Below are 20,465 nucleotides of genomic sequence, written 5' to 3' on the forward strand. Positions count from 1 at the left end.
TTGAACTCAATAGCTAAGTTGAGCAGCTAGGAGGAGCTTCAGATGTCACAGGACAGAGGTTAAACACCAAGAGCTTCTGAATATTAGAGCCCCCCAATGTTGGAGACTATCACATTTTTGAGCCATCAGGTAAGTGGGGCACATGTTACTGGGTTGGATCTCATGCTAGGCTCTTTTTTGATTTCACACAGGAGCTTGAAATCCCTGGAAAAGCCTGCAGTCTTGTTCACTACACGTTTCCCCCAAGCCCTGCCATTATCAGTGCAGAACATAAAAATAATGAGTTTGCAAATAGCTTTATAATGTCTTGGAGGCTAAGGCATCCAAGGAAATAATCTATCAAAGAAATGGAATTGCTGAATGTGCTTTATGGGGAAAAATGCTTCCCACTAGACAAACATGATTGGCTTTAAAAATCCAGCGTCCCCTATTATTGATATCCAATCAACAGCAATATAACAACAAAGAAACCATCACTAGGAAAATACCTTCTCCTGGCCAATACAGTTACATAAACAAACAGGTTAGCTGCTTTGGGTTAAGCCAAGTCCAGACTATGGATTCTGGAAGAAGATCTGCCTCTGTTAAAAGCACTGACAAAGTGGGAAACACAGTCCACCACCCACCTCCTGAAGTTTAGGTCTTACTGTGGCCCAACTTCCAAGGCATACCAGGATGCAGCATGGCTGTGGGGGACATGTTAGGCCTGATGTCCATTAGTACATCTGTGCTATCAGCTAGAATTGAGTGAATCAGACTTAAAATAATCACAGAAGCTACCAGAACAAGCAGTCCCACCCCGAAGCACTCTAGCACTTCCCCTAAATCAACAACTTCTCTTCTGGTAGGACGCTTCACTGCTTCTTTATCACTAAGCTACCTCCTTTCTGTCCTTGGTATGCCACAGATTGCTAGAAGCAAAGGGAGCCTCCTCGCTCCCCCACATTTGATCATCCCTAATTACCTCTCCCAACCCATTAAACAAAATCCTTTCCTTTAGAAACCCAGGGGGTTTTGTGGTATCAGAATTGCTTCTCTATTTCTGTCAAGCACGCACAGACACACAAAATGTTCTTACATTATTAAGATGCAAAACACATTGTTCTTGAGCAAGTGTTTACAAAAGCAATGTTTCCAAAGCCATCATTTCCTGAAGCCAGTGCTTCCTGGGGGCTCCCTTGGTAAAAAAAAGGGTTTATAGAGCTGATTTCTGCAAAGCCTGATGTTCCAGTCAGTCAATTGTGCAAAACTATTGCTATAGGCTTAGAAGCCTTCACTGTGCCATTCTCTCACTGCAGTCTCTGCCCTAGTTGCCTCTCTCAAGCCACAGCATCTCTCCCTCCTCCCCTCCTTGCAAAGCAGCACAGCTGTAACTAAGCCCAGAAGTTTTGGAACTAATCACAAGTCCAGAACCAGCATCACCAGTCACATCCCCTGAATATACCAGCATTGTATTTCTGCTACAGGAGGTGTTTAATGGCCAATTAATTTACTGCATGGGCAGTAAAGTACGTAAATGTGCGTGTCAGAGTGTTAGGGGAAATAGGGGCAAGCGGCTAAAGAGCAAAAGAGGAAGAACGACCAGGATTAAGAGAAACCTGGAAGCCTTGTAGAGGCTTCCTTGTGCACCAAGCTGCCATACTCCCTCCCTGCTTCTCAGATCCCAGCCTGGGAAGTGGGGAGCACACCTCAGGGAGCACTGTGTGGAGCCGCACAGCTCCAGCAGTGAGGCTCGTAAACAGCGCAGGGAGGAAGGCACAGTATCTGTTCCTGTAAAATAGCATCAAGCATAAGCACTGAACAGGGTGAGGCAGCTGGGGCGGGGAAACAGACCAGACAGGAATGGGGAGATTCCTACCAGGAATGAGATTCCTGGTTCATTCAGGACTCTCGCCTGTTATTGTTTCCTTCTTTCCCAATCTGTGTTTGGAGCAGGAAGAAAGGGGAAATGGTATGTAATTCGGAGCACAGTGCTCGACCCAGACTTACCAAATCTGCCTTTGATAAGCCTCCTGAACTTTCTAAGTCTTCCCTTGCTCACCACTTCCCTCAGCCATGGACGGTATTTGCAAGTGGCTCAGTGCTACTGTCAGGTGTCACACACAGCAGGGTAAAACACCTTCTCCTCCAGCCATGTGGTGCTTGTAAGACTTCAAGGTGCGTCCACTAGTATTTCCTTCATTTCTTTGCCACCCCTTTCAGGCCAATATTTATTTATTTATTTATTGCTCATCCTCAGTAACATTATTTATTACTTCTCCAGCTGTTTACTTTATTTCTCTTTTTATATTAAGGAGGAAATCCTAATTAATGCCCTCCAGGGATTTAAAAGCCACTCATTTCCAGCAGTCTAGCAGTAACTGAATGGCAAAGCGTAGTCCCTGAAACCTGTCACAAGTGGAGAGCAAAGGTTTAGGACAGCATTGTGGCAAACAGCTAATGTACAAAATGACGAGGAGGTGTATGAGATATACAAGAGGATACAGAATTAGGTTTCTGGAAATGAATCCAAGAAAGGCCTTTTTCAATCATTGCACAAGATTTTTTGCTTTCCTCATCCAATACAAGCCAGTGATTGGGAAACACTCATACCACGGGAGACTCCTGAAGCCAGACAACCATTAAGCATGGCACTGGGCGTGCCCTCATTAGAGTGCTGAGGTGTGTGAGCGCCCCATTTGGAGAAAGATGAAAGATAGCAGTTTATTTGTAAAACACCGGAGCCCTCACCACAGTCCTGGTCGGCAGCTTCCAACAGGGACGGGCAGGTGAGCGCACAGGCTCCACAAGCAACCTTCTCCATCCCCCCTGCCACCACCACACCGTGCTGTAAAGCCAGCCTTCCTCAGAGCCACTACAAGACTTTCTCCTAATGATCACATCAAGATCCAGAATGGGCACATTGCAAGGCAGACAGTAAGCTCCCAGTCAGAACAGGTATCACGGAGAGACTGCCTTTAAGATCTGGGCTTTTTATAAAAGCATACTTTTAGATTTGTCATCCGTTCTTCAGGATGCTACGTGCCAACAGTTCTACAAAGTATTCGCGTGTGTGAAAAGTGCTGCTTCAGAGAGAACAGCCTGAGAAAACAGAAAGAAAACTGACTTGGATTTTAAGCAGTACAAGGCTGGAGAGCAGGCATCAGTAAAGAGCGGAGATCAGCTAAACCAACCCTGCAGAAATGCAAACATCAAGAAAAGACAGCTTTCCCTGCCTACGTTATTTTTGTTGTTATACTTGTACAGCATCAAATCACACTTTAAAAATCACTCCAGACACGCTTGAAGCTGACAAAACATCAATACATTGCAAAGTCAACTCCGCCACCAGTTAAGCTTTAGAAGGAAGTTACTACATGTGTTTGTTGTGTTTGATATGAACTAGAGGCTAAGTCAGTCCATGGGATCAACAGCATTTGCATGAGCATTCCCAACTCTCTCTGCAGTTTAGGAGAGACAAAAGCAGCGCTAGGTCCCAAGATTACAAAATTTAACACACAAGCCTAATCCATACAAGCTGTTCAATGGACACTAAGACGACCATAAAAACAGCTTAATAAGTAATGTTGCAACTACCTATTTGTTTTCAGTATTGAGGCAATTAGGGTAAACAATTAAACCTTACCTTCATTCCTTTAGTGATTCCATTTTTCTTAGATATTCCACTTTTTAAGAGGTTATTCTGTTTCTGATGATGGTGGTGATGATGTAGATGTCCATTGCACACAGCACTGGGATTAGCCATCTGTTTAAATTAGTCAGATTCTCAGTTCTTAAGGGTGTCTCAGGTCTTTCTACTGTAACAAAGACAGTGGGATGAGAAGATAAAGTTCTTGGTTAAGGCCTGAAAGGTATCCAACTGGTCTGTCAGGATTTTCCAGGATGAGAGGAGGAACTATCTTTTGCAATATCTTCAAAACGTAAAACTTTCTTTCATACAGCTTCAGCCCCAGCAAGCTAGAATGAGAAACACATCGCAGGAGGTGTGCTCTTAAAATCTCTGGAAAACACTGCTCATTGCTGGCCCTTGCATGAACACGGCTCCTGTGAGTCAACAAGACTGCTGCAGCTATCAAGAAGTGGGTGGATTCAGAGGCGGAGACACTTAAAGATATATTACCTCTTAAATACCTCCCAGGGAGAAACCTTGCTTCTTTTATCCAAATTACGCTCAATGCAGAGTGACGTCACCCCGTATAAACTGCCCAAATGTTCTGTAAATTTTAACAGAGTAATCTGCAAAGTTGCACGGTTCATCTTGTTAGGAGTGTATCAGCTGAAAACAAGTAGTATTGCCCTGGGTAAAGCAGAAACACCTTTAAAAATTTCTTTTAATCTCTTCTTATATGAGTAGCATGACAGACACAGTGTTATACTGGCAAAGAAATGGAAAGCATTTTAGTATTTAATAAAATGAAAAATTATCTAGAGTTAGCTATATCCTACAAGCGTGTGCACAAATATTCACTAGAGTGCACTGTCCCTTTAAACTCGGTCTGGCCGGTAGTAGGATAAATGCCATTTTTTACAATGAATGAGAAATGGAGTTTTATAAAGCTGATTAATTTAGTTTTAAAACAAGCCGGATTTTAAGCACATGTGAAACTACAAAGGACAGTTAACATATATCCTTTCTTTTAAGAAAAAAAGTATTTTAATTGTGAAAATCCATGTATGGTCTTTGCTGAATCAAATTCTCGTGCTTCAGATTTTAATGACAAAAAGTAAAAGTAGAAGCATCTCTGGTAGCATTAATAGAATCCTTTCCTCCCAAAAATAATTACAATTGGTGTGGAGACAGATTAAAGGAAAGCTGTATTATAATATCAGTTTTGAAAAACAGTTAGGATGAAAGGCTGGGAGAATAAAAATACTTGAAGTTCTTTAATTAGAAAAAAAAATTGCTATGCCATCCTGGCAATGAAATGTAAGTTATATACAGAAAGAGCAGCCTGGAACTTGAGTATGTGGAATGCAGGAGGTGAAATGGTAAATAAACCACTGTGAAAATACACAGGGGGACACACTGTGTTTTGAGAACTTATCTTAGACACATATTAAATTGCTAAAATGTATTTTCTTCTTTGAAGTAATTTGCAAAGTGAGATATCCTCAGTGTAGCAGAAAACTTTTGGGTCCTGCCTAAGAGTGATCTAAACCTAAATTAATAAGATCGTAGTATTTTGGGTAAAGAAAATAACCCCTTAACTGACTAAAATGGCACAGAAACAGTAAAACACCAAAATGTTTTGCTTTACAGTTTCACAAGATTCACCATCAGAAATCAGATTGTTTAAGGGTTGTTTTTTTTTTTTTTTTTGTGCTTGTCCTAGGCAAGAATACCTCATTTCTGCATGAATCAGTCTTGTTTAGGTTTCATTAAGACACCTGTAAATATAGCTCAATGACAAATGAACTGTGAATATAATAATGTCAATTATAGTGGCAAAATAAATTGTTGGTCTCAAGTGGCTAAGAGTTCATATTTGCAAAGGAAAAAAGGAGATTGAGATGAAGATAAGCCTTCAGGAAGAATGGTTGATATTATCCCCTGCACACCCAGCCCCTGTGGGCTGATGATAAATGGAACAAGGTAATGCGAGGTGTTCTCTCCACACCTGGCACCCCCCTCTCATCAAGGAGCTTTCTTCCTTTGGGAATTGTGTCCTTGATTATCACAGCAAACCAAACACCTGTAAAACGTGCCATCTGCTGCCTCAGTTCCTGATCATCTTCCCCCTCCTGTGATAAAGACAGGGACACTTAGCAGAGTAGAGCTGTTCCCCTGAGCAGCTTCCCGTGTCCCAGCTAGCACTCTGCCAGGTGCTCTTCCCAACAGGCTCGGCACCTTTCAGGGCACAAAGCAATAAAATTAACATATCATTTGTGTCTTCCCCTCCCCCAACTAAGTTCACGAGGGAAGTGGAATCTCCAGTAGAGACAACAGTTCAGATAATTCAAATTCTGTTGTTAGTTCCAGGCTCTAGGTCTCTACTTGTTACCTGTTTCAAGACCCACAAAACACCGGTGTCCTTGCATGAATAAAATAGCAAATTAAATACATTATGGTAATTTTAATTTTCAACGTCTATAATACTTAAGATCACAAGCAAATACAACTTTTAAAAAATACCACATTTAAATATGAGTTTAAATGAGCAATTAAAAAAAAAAGAACTCAGAGAAGGGCTGCCCATTCAGGTATCTGTTAACCATGACCTAAAAGCCAGTGCTCACAAAACAAATACCACTAGAAGCTGATTAAAATTCCTGCCCTGACCCTGTTCAGAGCAAGATTTATAGAAGGGATGAGTCTAGCCAGATACACAAAAAATATCTGTAAACAGAATGTGGTATTTTTCCTGCATTAAAACCCCCCCCCCAAAAACCAAAACCCAAAAAACCCCAACAACAACAACACCTCAAGAAGCCCCCCCAAAACCTAAACAAACAAACAAGCAACCCACCCCTCCCCCCAAAAAAACCCCAACAACAACAACAAAAAAACCAAATCAAACCAGGAAAAAACCCCAAGAATAATTGTGCCCTTCAGAACTCTGTCTCACTCAAAGCCATCTCATCTATTACTCAGGCTTCTATATATATATCAATCATATTACCTATTACCTGCACCTAAATCTATTACTCAAAGTTATGAGGATCTGTGCTGCCTGGACACTGAAGGAAGGACTCAGTAATTGTCTGCTTTGCAACACCAAAGCCACCACTAGCAATACCCTGTTTTTATCATTCTGGGAAGTGGGAGGAAAACATTTGCTGTGCTGACTGTACAAGAACTGCATGTATTTAACTGCAGGGGGACACCAATCCTACTAAGATTGTGTGTGCGCTTCTCTTTGGTGGCTTGGGTATGGGTCACTCTTCATACTTTGGCATGAAGATGGTGAATTTCTAAGATTACCAGCAGATCACACACCATGTTCTACAAAAACATTAGTAAAGTTTGCAAGACATGACTACAATTACTATAAATCTGTAGAAAAACCGCCAATGAATCTCCATGTTCTAGGTTATGAATCGCCAGGTTCTAGGTTTTATTCCTTGCTTTGTCATCATCCTGTTAACGCCACTGGATTTTTGCCAACATCAAAATCAGGATAAAAGTGTTTAAGTCCTTTTTAAATGCTCTGAGTCAAATTGCTGAGGAGTACGGTGCATAAGGGAAGTAAAATATATGGAGTTAATTAGCCAAGGCTTAACAACAGAGCAGAGAGAAGGGTAGGGCTCTGTCTAAGTAGTCTCCCATTGAAGACAATGATTTTCTGGAAAAAATTCCATTGTTACATAGGACAGTTTAAAAGGCTGAACTCTGCTGATGCACTCAAGAAATGGGGACAAAACACTCTAACCTCCCATTAGCCTTTTGGCCCAGTCAGACACGTAGTGTCATTGTAGTGCTCCCAATGTCCCCACTTAGAGCAACAATACTGGATCCACAGTGTCCCCATTTATAATAGCAGTACTGGATTACCTACCAATAATAATAATAATAATAATAATAATAATAATAATAATAATAATAATAATAATAATAATAATAATAATAAATGTTGCAAGAAAGCATGAGAGCACATCCCAGAAAACTGTCATGGCATAAGCCAGGAGGATTTCGTAGGATTCCTGCTCATCCCAGAGTACAGTTACTTACAGCAGAGTTGTGAAATGGTCTTGCAATCTAATTGCGAGTCCTTGATAATTTCAGTTCATGACAGATTTGCATCTACGTACTGCATGAAACAATAAGGGTCTAAACAAAGACACCAGGTAGCTTTATGCTTGTTTTGAGTGGACAAACACCAATGTCAAACAAGAGCTGAAAAAACTGGGAACCCAAGCCTATTCCTCTGCTAAAATCCAAGATTCTAATAGTGTTTAAATTGACAGCAGAGCATGCCGGTAATGGAGTACACACTCAAAACACCTTTTTTTTTCTCACAATCATTTCCCTTACAACAGAAATCCAACTCATAAATTCTGGGCACCTCTGATGACCAATATTTATATCTGATGTATGTGGACACGTGGATGTTGGAGGCAATTCCTGCCTTGGAGATGTAGATGACTTCATGAAGAGATAGGGAGACACCATAACAACAAAGCAAGAGCAAGTACCAGCCATCAGCTGGTCAGTCACTCCCAGGGTGTCTTTTGAGTCATCCACATTTTACCAGCACCAGCTGTAGGCTGAATTTTCCAAATCCTTACATGCAAGAACAGCATATCTGCGTTTGCTTCTTTTCACCCTACCCAGCAACACATAGGTGGGACTGAGTAGGGATATGCTGCTGCATCTGGAAATAAAACTGCACACCAATACTGAAAGATCCCCTCAGCTTCCCTTGCACAACTTGAAGGACACACAGAATGGTTTGATATTGATCGGGGAATAATCTAGAGCAACTCAGAACCATGGCACAGGTGGATGCATGCAACCAGTGTTGCAACAGGGCAGGGCATGGTACAACAGGCAGGGCTCCTCGGTGTCTGGCAGGTCCACACAGCCTCTGCAGAGCCCTGGGGCTGGCACAGCTGCCTCTCGACACCTCCTTGTTGTTCGCGGGGCACAGTGAGATGACAAGACAATGCTTGAAAGCCTTGAGCATTTAAAGATGCTGTCAGCCTGGTTTCTTAGGCAATATTACCAGAACCAGTTTTCTGACTGCATCTGGATTTCAATAAGCTTTGAGTACTCAGAGCATCAGGATGTTGCTGGGGTTTTCTGTCTGACACAAATATCTGATAGATAGATCATACACAAATCCAGTTAGGAATCTGTACCTAACCTGGAGACACTTGTAGCACCTGCAACCTTTCTCCTTGCAAGGATTAAGGCTTCATAAATTGCACAACTGATACAGTTCTGTCCTTCTGATACAAAAATAAAAAAATCTGCCTAAATTGTCATAATATTAATTCAAAAAAATCACACCAAGACAAAAAGAATAATGATACAGCAACTAAGAGACTGCTGCAAAAATCCAGCAGCAAGCACAAGAGAGCCCAGTGTGCCTTCCACTCTATCTTCTTGCTATTCCAAGGCTCGTGCCATTACTACACTCTTACCTGGAAATTTCTCATAAAGTTGAATCTGCAACTCTTGCTCTTTAAATAAAATAAAAAAACCTGAGGTAGCTAGACCCAGTGATGCCAACAGAACTACTCAGCTGAGCCAAAGGCTAAAATAAAACACTTTACAAGGACTAGGTAGAGGCAAAATCTCTTTCCTGGGACATTACTGACCGCTTTCAGCAGCGATGTGATCCATCGCCGTGTAACCTCCAGAGCCGTGCAAGGCAGATTTCAGTTTCCCACTTTTCCAAGACCTCTGCCAGTCAGGCTGATTGGTTTGCTGAGCACCAGTGTGGTATTGCCCTTGTTTCCACTGGACATGATGAGTGGGGCAGGGGCAGCTCTGTGCCATCTGTTCCTCCCCTGTGTCATCACCACGTCGATTTGGACAAGTCATTCTCCACTACAAACATCTGGAACATTAAGACAACTGATACTTAACCAGGTAGCCAAATCTCATTATTATTATTATTATTACTAATAAAACGGAACAAAACAGACATAGCTTTAACCTGTGTTTAAGGATGATGTAAATGTCAGTCTCTGAATGGGAAATTATGAAGTGACTTCATACAAACGTTAAAAATTATTGCTTATTGTTCTTGTATTGTAATTTTTCAGTGCTCCCAGAAGCATGGGATTTATGCAGGCCCAGATGAGAACTTGTAATGCTACTCAGTTGGGAAAGAAAAAATAGTAGCATTGCAAAATACCCCATTTTTTCATCTAACAAGTGGCTCTGTTTTGCAATTCTTACTCATTCAATGAAGCACTTCATTGAATTAGACCCAGTGAGGTCAATAGCCCTACTCATTCAAGTAGTAGTTATGCTTCAAAACCTTTTTATTAGCATTACTAAATTTAGTGACACGATACAGTAGATTATTTGCCTTCCCCATTGTCAGCAAACAAATCATTTCAAGACGTGCCACAGAATTAGATTTTTGTGTTAAATGTGACCTCATACGTGGACCTCTGGAGACTTATTTCGTCTTATCACTGCCTACAGTTGTGTCGTTCACCATTTCAGTTTTGTTATTCACCATTTCAGTTTTGTTCATCCTATCTCTTAGGGAAGTACATGTTGAGAGAGAAAAATCCCAAACAAAACTCCAAAACCTGCGTTTGCAAGTTATGGTAAAGAGGTGGTAGCTGTGTTGCCTTATAAAAACTTAATATTTTTCATTCAGTTGCCTCATGATAGTTTACTATGGTTGCCATTAGTTATTTTTACCCTACACTGTCAAACAGATGGAAGGAACCAAAATATTGTTCAGCTTTACCTTCTGAACTGTAAACATTCAAACTTTCAAAAGCTTTGTCAGATCAATTTTTTTCTATTTTCATTTGTGGAGAATTTCTTTTGATTATTGAGAGTGTTGCTCTCACCGTGGCTTGGCACAAATGGTTGCAATTCTGTTTCCAGCAGACTGAACTTCAGCCCTTTCTCGATTTCATGCCACACTGAAGTCAATGCAGCTCTGAAGAGGCACCGAGTGTCAGATGGGAGACTGAAAGGGGGAATGAGAATTGAGAAATTCAGTCTGGAAATTGCAGCCAAATACAGGTAGGGCAACTTTACAAAATGATCTCGAGGGGTTTTTAAATCCATGAGTTCTGAGACAGGTGGTTTTTGAAGCTGGTTTAAGACTTATATTTTTCATTTTGACAACAGGATAAAATGTTTTTCCTTACTTGAAGTTACTTGTATTAAAGGTTCAGTGCAGAAGTCTGAAACACCCTGCATTTGTTACAGAAGCTTTAGGAACATAGTCTAGTATTCCAGAAACACTGCCATGTTTCAGGAGATACAACTCCAAGAGTTCAGTCCAAAGCAGGTACATATACCAGAAAATAAAATCAATTGAAGGTTTCTCAGAGCAGCAGGTCCTATTCAACACAGTTTCAGTCACAACAGATTTTCATTAAACCCCCTCAAGTTTAGAGGATTGGAGTCTTTTAACTCTCCTGCCAAGATAACAGAAAACTAAAGTTGCTTTCCTGTGATATTTTTTTGTTTTTATATTCCATGTAATCTCTAATATTATGCATGGTAAGCTTGTCAGACCTCAGTAAAGAATTGGAATCAAATGCTACTATTTTCCAGCCTCTAGAGTTCTCTCCTGAAACAAATCCCTACTCAAACAAAGCATGTTTAATATCAGTGGGGAACAGCTGGGCAAGCTGGGCCTTAGAGTACTTTTAGACAGGTGTCATTCTAGTGTCCAGCCCTTCAGCCCTCAGCTGGGGAGGCAACTATTGCAGCTCCATGCACCAGCCTGCTGCTTGCAGGGGATTTCAAAGTAACCTGTTCTCCACAGGACAGAGGTCCTGTGCTGCCTTTTCAGTGCTGCAAGGATCCCAAGCCATCAAGAGATCAGCTACAACTTGCCCTGAGAGCAGCGCATGTGCTGCAGCTCCAGCTGCTGCTAGCAGATTTGCGAAACAGCCTGGAGCAGATCCTCTCCTCACCTGCTGTGCACTATGCTGGCAAACAGCAGCTGATGTCATAGAGTTACTGCATCATTACAGTTTCTTTGCATGAGGTTTCCTTCTCTTCTTCTTATCTGCTAAAAATGGAACAGAGGTGACCCATGAGTCATGGCTGAGATAGGCGAGAACTAAATACTCAGCAGTAAAGGCTCTGCTAGGGTTTCCACTGCCTGAGCTGGTTCCCTGCAACATTTGCCAGTCCAAGGAGCCAGTTTAGCCCCTAAGATTTCTGGTCCTGATAATGCAGACAGCTGAGCCACGGCCCTTTGACTGCTCTCTTCTGTCTGAGGTATGAGGCAGCGGTGGAACAGATCTGGCATAAGCTCTTGTTCATGGAGATCAGTTTCTACATCCCTGGGAGCCAACTGACATCAATACACATGTACAGGCTGTGCTACTCCTTGTCAGGGAGGAATTTCAGAATTATGAGACTGTTTTTAGCCTTTTAAAACACTGTGCCGATTACATCTTTATCACTGCATTTCTGAGGCCAGCAGACACCGTCAATCATTAGATTCAAGATCAGAATAATTAAATTCCAAGATTAGTACAGTTTCGCTCAGACAGTGCAGCACTCTCCTAGACCAAAGCCTGGTGCTCTGTTAGTGATCTGAGTTTGACTAAGGGATCCCTCAGGAAAATTCTCTGATGTAACTAGAATTGCTCAACAGTGGAGCACGTCACACCTTTGCAACATGTTCAGAATTAGCCAGGACCAGATTCGGATGTTTAAGACAAAGGAACAAACACACACACAATCATCAGTTTCTATATAAAAACAAAATCTAGAGAGGAAGCTAAAAAATCCTGTTATCACTCTTGCAATGAGTCATGGCTTTCTCCTTAAGAAGACACATGTGCCTCTAACAGGGCTTTGCTGACTTCAGGCACTCTGCCCAGATTAGGGTTTAAACCTGGGTCTACCTAGGCCTAGTTTATATTTGTTATATTCTTACTATTTAATTCACTCTTTTACTGAACTTGATAAGAAACTTAGCTATCAACCCTGACACCAAGCACAAGGAGTCTCAGCCCAAACCCACCTTTCACATGAGGCTTAGGGAAATACTTTAATTAACTTCAGGAAGTAATTAAAGATAAATCCCAGATTTAATTTACTATAGTACAGCAAGAAAGTCATCCACACATTTGCTCCTTCCCAAATAGGCATAATAAGAACTGTCAGTGGACTTCACAAGAACTGAAACCACTGCTCACTATCATGACCTTCTGATAACAGAACACCTTTAACCTAAGTCTTTTTAACAAACTAGTCACTCCCAGAACACCAAAGCTTTTCCTGCAGACATCCCTGCCTTCCTACAGTTCCATACATACTTCTGACACTTCTAATCAAATCGGTACAGCTGTTCACAATGTAAACTTACGGCTGAAAATAGTCGTTTATAAAATACGCCAAAATTCCTGACCCTTTTCATAACATTCCTCAGATCATAATTATTAAACATGGTTATAGTTTGGATTCAAAGGAGTTTTCTTTCCAGGGTTGTCATGGCCTTCCTAAGACCTCATGTGGTACCTCTGTTGCTCACCATCATCATCAGGAAAATACAAGTTATTTTGCAATCTCCTAAAGGTATGAGACAGGTAATTATTACTGAGTGAACACCGGTAAAAAGCAAAGCGTTTAGGATTAACAGTAGCTGATGTGGCAACTAAAGTCAGGACACTGCCCTGTTAAGCCTCTCTTCAGACCTCACAGCATAAATTATAATGTTTAATCTGTGTTTTATTAGATACTGGGATGTCTGAAATAATTCATCAGGGCTGTGAAGGCTTTCTAGTCAGTTCAAAGCAGGTTCTCCTAACATGTATTTACTGGACTCACATTTCAGCTAGATACTGGGAGAAAATTCTCTCCTCATATTCAGCATTCCCACTGGCAGAATTTTATCAATAGTCTAACAGGATTTTTTTCCTGTGGATTCAGCTCCTGCAGCAGTGAGACTTTGTGAGATCAGATTTTTTTTGTTTCGTTTCTTTTAAAATGACAGTAGAGGAGCACTTCAGTTCAGTGCTTTTTCTACTTTCATATGGTCCTCTACAGGCACGAGGACAAAATCATGGTATCTAAATGAAACCTGAGATGATAAACAGCTGTGGGAACTAGGCTTCAAAATAAACAACCAATACAGTGAGACCCATGTTGAACCTGAAGCTGTGGTAGTTCTGGCTGTGCAGCATTTTGTAATTTTTGTTATCCTCTGAGACAGTCTCAGAGCTCCAATAAAACCAAATTAATAAACTGCATTTTTAAATTTCAACTGACCTTCTACACTTGAATTTTAATTTCAGACCTTAGTTACAGATAAGAAGCAATTCACATTATTATTTCTGCTGCCCAGGGAATGAATAATCATATTTCATAAATTTTTCCTATGTTTCAATATTTCTTTTGGGTAAAGCCCAAAATTGCTTACCAAGTTTTTCCTAAACACTTAAACCCATACTAGTTTCCTCTTTTTTTTCTTTTTTAACTTTTCAATTTGTCTCTAGAGAGCAAAGATCCCATAACTGATAGATCATTTTCATAGTGAGAGACAGAAGTTCAAATTCATTCTCTGCCAGATTCATAACAGATTCTCAACCCCTTTCTGCATCAGGGACTTAAACCACCAAATTCACGGCTTACTTTCACTCTACACTCCTACAGCCAAATAAAATTTATTCATGTTCCTTTAGGGAAATTTTTTCACTGAAACAGATGGAGAAGGGTACAGAAATAAGCAGTAGTTTGGGAAAATAAATTCAGAACTTCCTGAATCTTTTTTTATCTCAGTGCTTTTCAATTTTTAGCGGTTCATAGCATGGGCTTTTTTTTTTTTTTTTAATATAAATATATTTTAAAATCACTTATAAATCTACCGAATGTGGCCTTCAAACTTTTATGTTCTTTAGCTGAAGACTATTTAGATATTCTTTTCAAAGTGTATTTCACTGTGATCCATTAATACTGGACTCCAATGAGACACTGAAATAATTCAGTGCAAGGTGTAGGCTCCTTGCTGTAGCTGTCCTGGGAGCACCTTAAGCTTCATAACCAGCAGGATTAATGTCAGAGCTCAGTGAGGCACAAGAATTAACCAAAACCTGGAAGAGCACTGGGGGTAGCTCTTCCACCCGTTCCAGTCCTTTGTCAGCTGCTGAGTTAGACATCCAAACCCAGAAAAATCATTAAGTGGTGCTTTTCCTGGACACTGCATGGAGCCAAGACATTTGCCTAAGCATAGATTTTGTGTTCATTAGCTTCTCACTGTTCCCAAGAACTTTCCTACCTAGTGAGATGTTAGAGAAGTGAAGGGTCATTTTCATGATCAGCAAAAACCTGCTATGCAAAACTGGAGGAATAAAGGGCTCTAAAGCTGCTCATATGAATGAAACTGTACTGACCTCCAATGGCTGAGAATGTGTATGAAACACAGTCCTGCAATCATCAGAGCTCCAGTGCTCTAATTAAAGTAATGCTGACCTGACAAGAAGGAAGCCTTTTTGAGGTGGAAACAAAATGGTTTATAAGGGAGTACTGGGATTTTTTTTTTTTTTTCCTCTGCATCACCATTCTCTTTTGGAGGCATGGTGAATATGTATTAACAAGTGGTTGCAAAAAAAAAAAAAAAAAAAAAAGAAGGTATTTTCAGTGGGAAGTCGGGTTTTTTTCCATCTCAGCTGTTCCGAAAATTCACAAGAATGATTCCTTAAAACAACTGTCCACCTTATTTCTTCTTTCTATGTGATTTCATAATGCAGGAAACAAAAACATATGAGCACAAAAAAAATTGCTGTCACAATTTCCATGGCTGCTGAGTTCACAATACACTAGAGAAGATGCACTGCCAGGGCTGCTAGGTGAGGAGAAGCACTTGTACTTAAATCACTGTCAGCATGGTAAAATCTACCTTGTGATTATTGGAATGGAACCACCTGATCCACCAAATTTGGTAGGGGGCAAGGAAGAAGCCAACTTCATTCTGACAAGATTTTTCCTTTCTGTTTGTCCCTGAGGCAAACTCGGAGGATTTCTGTGCCACTCCATTTACAGATTTTTTTTTTTTTTTTTCCTTTGTACAGTGAAATGAAGAGGGTGAGTGGCTCAGGAATAGGGTTAAATCCTCACCTGTAAATTCAGAGAAGAGAAATTCAATAGGAAGCACAATTCAATAAGAATCATGGGATTTGGAGTTTGTCTATTTAAGTGCAGGAAAGCAGCAAATCTCAGGCTGCCACTCTGCGGTGGAAGGATAAATTGTGCAGAGGTACCAAATGCTGGTGCTCAGTTAATGCCATCTGCTTCAGAGGAGGGCAGGGGACAGCGAAACAGGAAGCTCACAGCTGGACAAGCCCTTGAAAAGTGACTAAATCTGAGCAGGTCCATCTAGAAAGGAAAACAGCAGAATGAACAGCAGAGGAGTGAAGTACATGGAAATATGCAAGTGAGTAACAAGCAGGAAATGAAGGAACACTGCTTGTCCACGGGAGGAGATTGATTACTTCCAAGGCAGAAATTCTACTCTCAGCATTGGGACCTCCATGCCAGCATCAATTAGGAATTCTGCAGCTGAAACAATGCATTCATTGCTCAGGATGCTGTGTTTAGCTGGGGTCATTAGCACACACAAACTTGTTGGACTTTTGTTTCTTTCTTTTTTTGAATACAAAGCAAAAAAACCCAAACAAGCATCAGTGTCAGAACAGTTCAGTTTCACTGTGAGATTTGTCAGCTTTAGGCAGATGCACAGTACTGATCTTATCAACTGAAGTGTCTTGCTCTCACTATGCTTTACCACAGGAAAACAAAGGTGTATTCCTCACCCTGAGGTAAAAGAAAGGAAGACAGAGAAAAAAATTAAAGCTGCTTCAGCCCCAGCGACTAGTAGTGACTTTAATTTATTGTAAGGGGAGCAGAAAGGCTGTGCCTGCACAGGAATACAGCACTGGCCTCACATACCTAGCCAGAGGCAAGCACCTCCAGTGTCACCTTCCCCTTCTGTATTTGCAGGGACACAATCCACACTTGTTAGCTTGCTGTGACAAGCTCATCTGTCTTGGGCAACAAAGGTAAAACCTTCTTCTCACCTTGGTTTTGGGGTCAAAGGCAAAGCCTGGAGAAGGTTATTGACAGAATCAGACATACTCAGAACTCCTAAGAAACCATTCCATTCTATTAAAGGAATTGCTTTGGTTTTGTTCCAAAACTTCCAGGAGTTTTTTCTGTAGCTTTCAGTAAACACGAAGCCCCCATCACCATGTCTATCCAAGCTGTCTTACCTTTCCCTTGCCATCAACACAAACCAAGATATCAGCTCCCCATCCCACTCCAGAGTGCTCTGAGGAGGAAGTTATTTATGCAGGATAAAAGTTGTACCTTCCTCTGGCATTAAGGGTGGGTCCTTCTTGAGAAGCTGCTGGAAATGAATACCCACCGAGAGCTGCAGTCAGCAATTTCCAAAGCAGGTCATTTAAGTTAGAGGGAAAAATCCAGAGTTGACAGATTAAAATGGAGGCAAAGTCATGAAATTCATGTTAAATATAACAAAATCAGAAGCAGTCTAGACCTTTTTTTGGTCACAACTTGCTGATGAAGCAAGGGTAGAACCTTGCCCAGCAGAAAGGCCAGCTTCTCAAATCCAGCACACAATCTGTCAGGCATCGCCCCTGAACCCGTAAAACCTTTTTCTTCCATCCTTTCAGGGACCTTGTGCTAAGGTAAGAACACTCTATTAACAGGTGGGATGTGAGGAATATTTGGAATATGCAAGGATGTTTGGACAACAGGCGACTTTTCAAAGTGCTGTTTATTGTATAGAAGATGTTACAGCAGCCATGGGTCGTGGGTATCAGAGCCAAGCCTAAAGCTGCCAGCTACATAAAAAAAAATAAAAGCCACTAGCCTCCAAAACATAAAGATCCAGGACACCTAATCCAAACTTGACCCTAAGCCGCAGCATCTAAAGATAATCGCTCATCCTCCCTTGCCTGCTCCTTGCAGCGCAGCCCTGAAGGCGTCCCACGGCGCAGGGCCGCGGCCAGGCCTGGCACACACGGAGAGCTCAGCTGTGCCTTTCTGTCCCGGGCAGCGCAGCAGGGCCCAGCCCATCACCTCTGACAGCACCTGGCTGCACGGCCCTGCAGCACAGATGAAAATCAAAAGGCTAGTAAAGAAACTCAGAAAAACCAGGGTAACATCTCACCCTTTTAACTTTAAAAAAAGAAAAAAACAGAAAAAGAAAAATGAACAAATTTACAAAGGGAATAGATACAAGGTCAATCACTGTCTGTGGAGGAATCATCAGAGTGATCACTCGAGGATTCATCCACTTGGTGGCTTTCAAGTTGATCACGGCTTCCACCTTGCCTGCTTGTCAGCTGAATTCTGCCTCTGTGGTCGCAGGTCAGGACGGACACACTTTGAAGGTAGCCAGCATGTCCCAGTGTCCGTGGACACACACGCATACCCTCGCCCCATAGCGATTAGGTCATAGGGTCCTTCCCATTGCTTGGTGACTAAATTTTGGACCCGTACCTTCGCTCGAGGCTGTTGCTCACCATCCAAAGCCTGCAACGAGAGATGATGGTTCAAAATGACAGGATTATTTGAGTTCTGCGGCACCGTAAGGTGATTGCTGGTGTACAAAGCCTTTGCCAACCGACTGTTTGGGGTTTCACCCTGCATTCCCCGTTTCTGCTTCTGAAGAACACGCTTGAGTGTACCCTGATTGCGTTCTACAATCGCCTGTCCCGTCGGAGAATGAGGGATGCCAAAGTTATGTGACACACCCCATGACTGTAGGAACTGCCGTACTTGCTGTGAGGCATAAGCAGGACCATTGTCGGTTTTCACAGCAGAAGGTATGCCAAGAACAGCAAAGGCCTGCCTCCAGTGGGAGGCCGCCAGAGCCCGGGGAAAGACGCACAAACGCCGTGTGCCGGCAGGGAGGTGCTGATGGCCCGTGTCCCGGCTGTCTGCGGCGCTGCCAGGGCCCATTTGCACAGGCACGCGTTTCCCTCCCCGTGGGGCCGGTGCTGGGCCTGACCTGGAATTGTGCACAAGCACCGTCTGCCCTCGCAGCGAGCGCTGTGCTCCTTCCCGCCGGGGCTGCCGGCAGCCTGCCCTGGCACTGGCAGCCCAAAGAGGTTTCTGCAGCAGCCAACAGATGGCTGTCTTGCATTTCTTTCCATTAACAGCCGCATCGGCCGCAGAGGAACAGCTGTCACTGCTCCCTGGGATCTACTGCCCCTCAGGATTCGACAGGGTTGTGCAAAAAGAAGGAATCAGAAAGGCTCTAAACCGTCCTACCTCGTACGCTTATGAAAATTTTAACTGTGACTGGAGTGCTGCACTGCTCAAAATATGTGGCTGCTGTGCAAACATTCCTTCGTTCTTATTATGCCTGATCATTTTTCTAAATTTCATTTAAACCTTTCCAGCCTGTCTATATTCAGCAGAATTAAACCAATAAATGCGCACGGATGTAATGATCACCCAGCACAACTAGGGAAGAACACCTGATCGATGCCACCCAGAAAATCAGAAAAGTGACCCAGCAGTTCTGCCTGGCCTCCAGAATCTCTGAGTCAGCAGTTATTCATAAAGCCTGGGCAGGCTTGGCTGAATATCACAGAAAACAGGGAATAACTTTGTCATAAGCACTGTCAGCTCTTTCAGCTTTATTTGCGGCTGATTATTAACAACTGCATATGCATATCTGCGTGACAAATATTCTTTTGCCCTGAAGATGTTTATGAATCCAAAATACATCGCAAATAGTCAGTGAGCAATTATTCATGTTGAAAAGGAATATTGCCAGTCATTATGGGTTAGATTTTTTGGCGATTTTCTCTTTTTAAGACTAAATTATCAAATCATAGTGTAGAAACAGAAGACTTGAGTAAGCAGACAAATCAAATGACAGAAAATACTACCAGATTAGTAAAGAACAAGTAGCAGGGGAATCATAAAAAGCCTTTGTAACAATTACTTTTTGCCTTAAGCGGAAAAAAATAGAATTTTTTAGCAATTGACACATTGATAGAAAACCTGATCAGTTCAGGAACAGAGGAAAATGAAGTTGTTCAGTAATACATCGAGAATATCTTTGAACGCTTATGGTCTATAATGGACTTAAAGATTTACAATAAAACACCATTTTCAGAAATAAATTCCCAATCTGTATAGAAAAAATAGTTTCCAATTTACTATTGCAGGATAAAATCCAGGATCCTGATAAAAACGTTTATGGCTCAGCCATTAAGAGAACAGAAATGCCGTCATACAACTAACAAAACAACTTAATTATTAACTCCTCTAAACAGGTGTTGAAAGGAATTTACAGCTCAAAGTTGCCCAGGTAATCATTCTAAACAAATAGGCTTGGCAAAACACCACAGCTAATGTCAAAAGAGAAAGGAAAAGTTAATCTGATCAAATCCATTTCCTGCTGTTCCTTACTCCCCTCAACACGCCATTTCTCAGTATGCAGCTGCCAGCCTTACAAAACCGGGCTTCCAGAGGAAAGAGAACAAAGATGGTTAAGCCAAAGGTTTATTTCCTGTCTTAACAGGAAAAAAAAAAAAAAAAATCTACAAACCTAAATCTTACTGACTCTGGGGAGAGCTCTCATAGTATCAAATCCCCATCTTGCCTTTTCCCTGTGCCTTGGGAAGGGTTCTTTTTTGACATGGGAGAGGTCAAAGAGGAGCATGAGTTCAGAATCAGAAGAAGAGACAGAGGATGGTTTTGTAGAATGCCTTTGTGTGGGGTCTCAGCAGAGTCCAAGCTCCCAAAGCTGCCAAGGACTGTGAGGATGATGATGATGAGCACATTCACATGCTGGTGAAGAAAAACAGGCAGAACAGCAGGGATG

General features: G+C 41.8%; 1 protein-coding gene across 2 annotated transcripts in view; it reads right to left on the reverse strand.

Annotated features, from left to right (window-relative positions):
- SPTLC3 (serine palmitoyltransferase long chain base subunit 3) overlaps positions 1 to 3,951 on the reverse strand; it is a 77,590-nt gene extending 73,639 nt beyond the window's left edge. For both annotated transcript variants that reach the window (XM_040059373.2, XM_040059372.2), the window contains exon 1: positions 3,626 to 3,951. In XM_040059373.2, coding sequence (XP_039915307.1) covers positions 3,626 to 3,745 — 120 coding nt within the window. In that variant the 5' untranslated portion in view covers positions 3,746 to 3,951. The remainder of the gene's footprint in view (positions 1 to 3,625) is intronic.
- Positions 3,952 to 20,465: the final 16,514 nt, after the last annotated feature.

The sequence above is a fragment of the Hirundo rustica genome, chromosome 3 (genome assembly GCF_015227805.2).
Source record: "Hirundo rustica isolate bHirRus1 chromosome 3, bHirRus1.pri.v3, whole genome shotgun sequence".
NCBI lineage: Eukaryota > Metazoa > Chordata > Aves > Passeriformes > Hirundinidae > Hirundo > Hirundo rustica.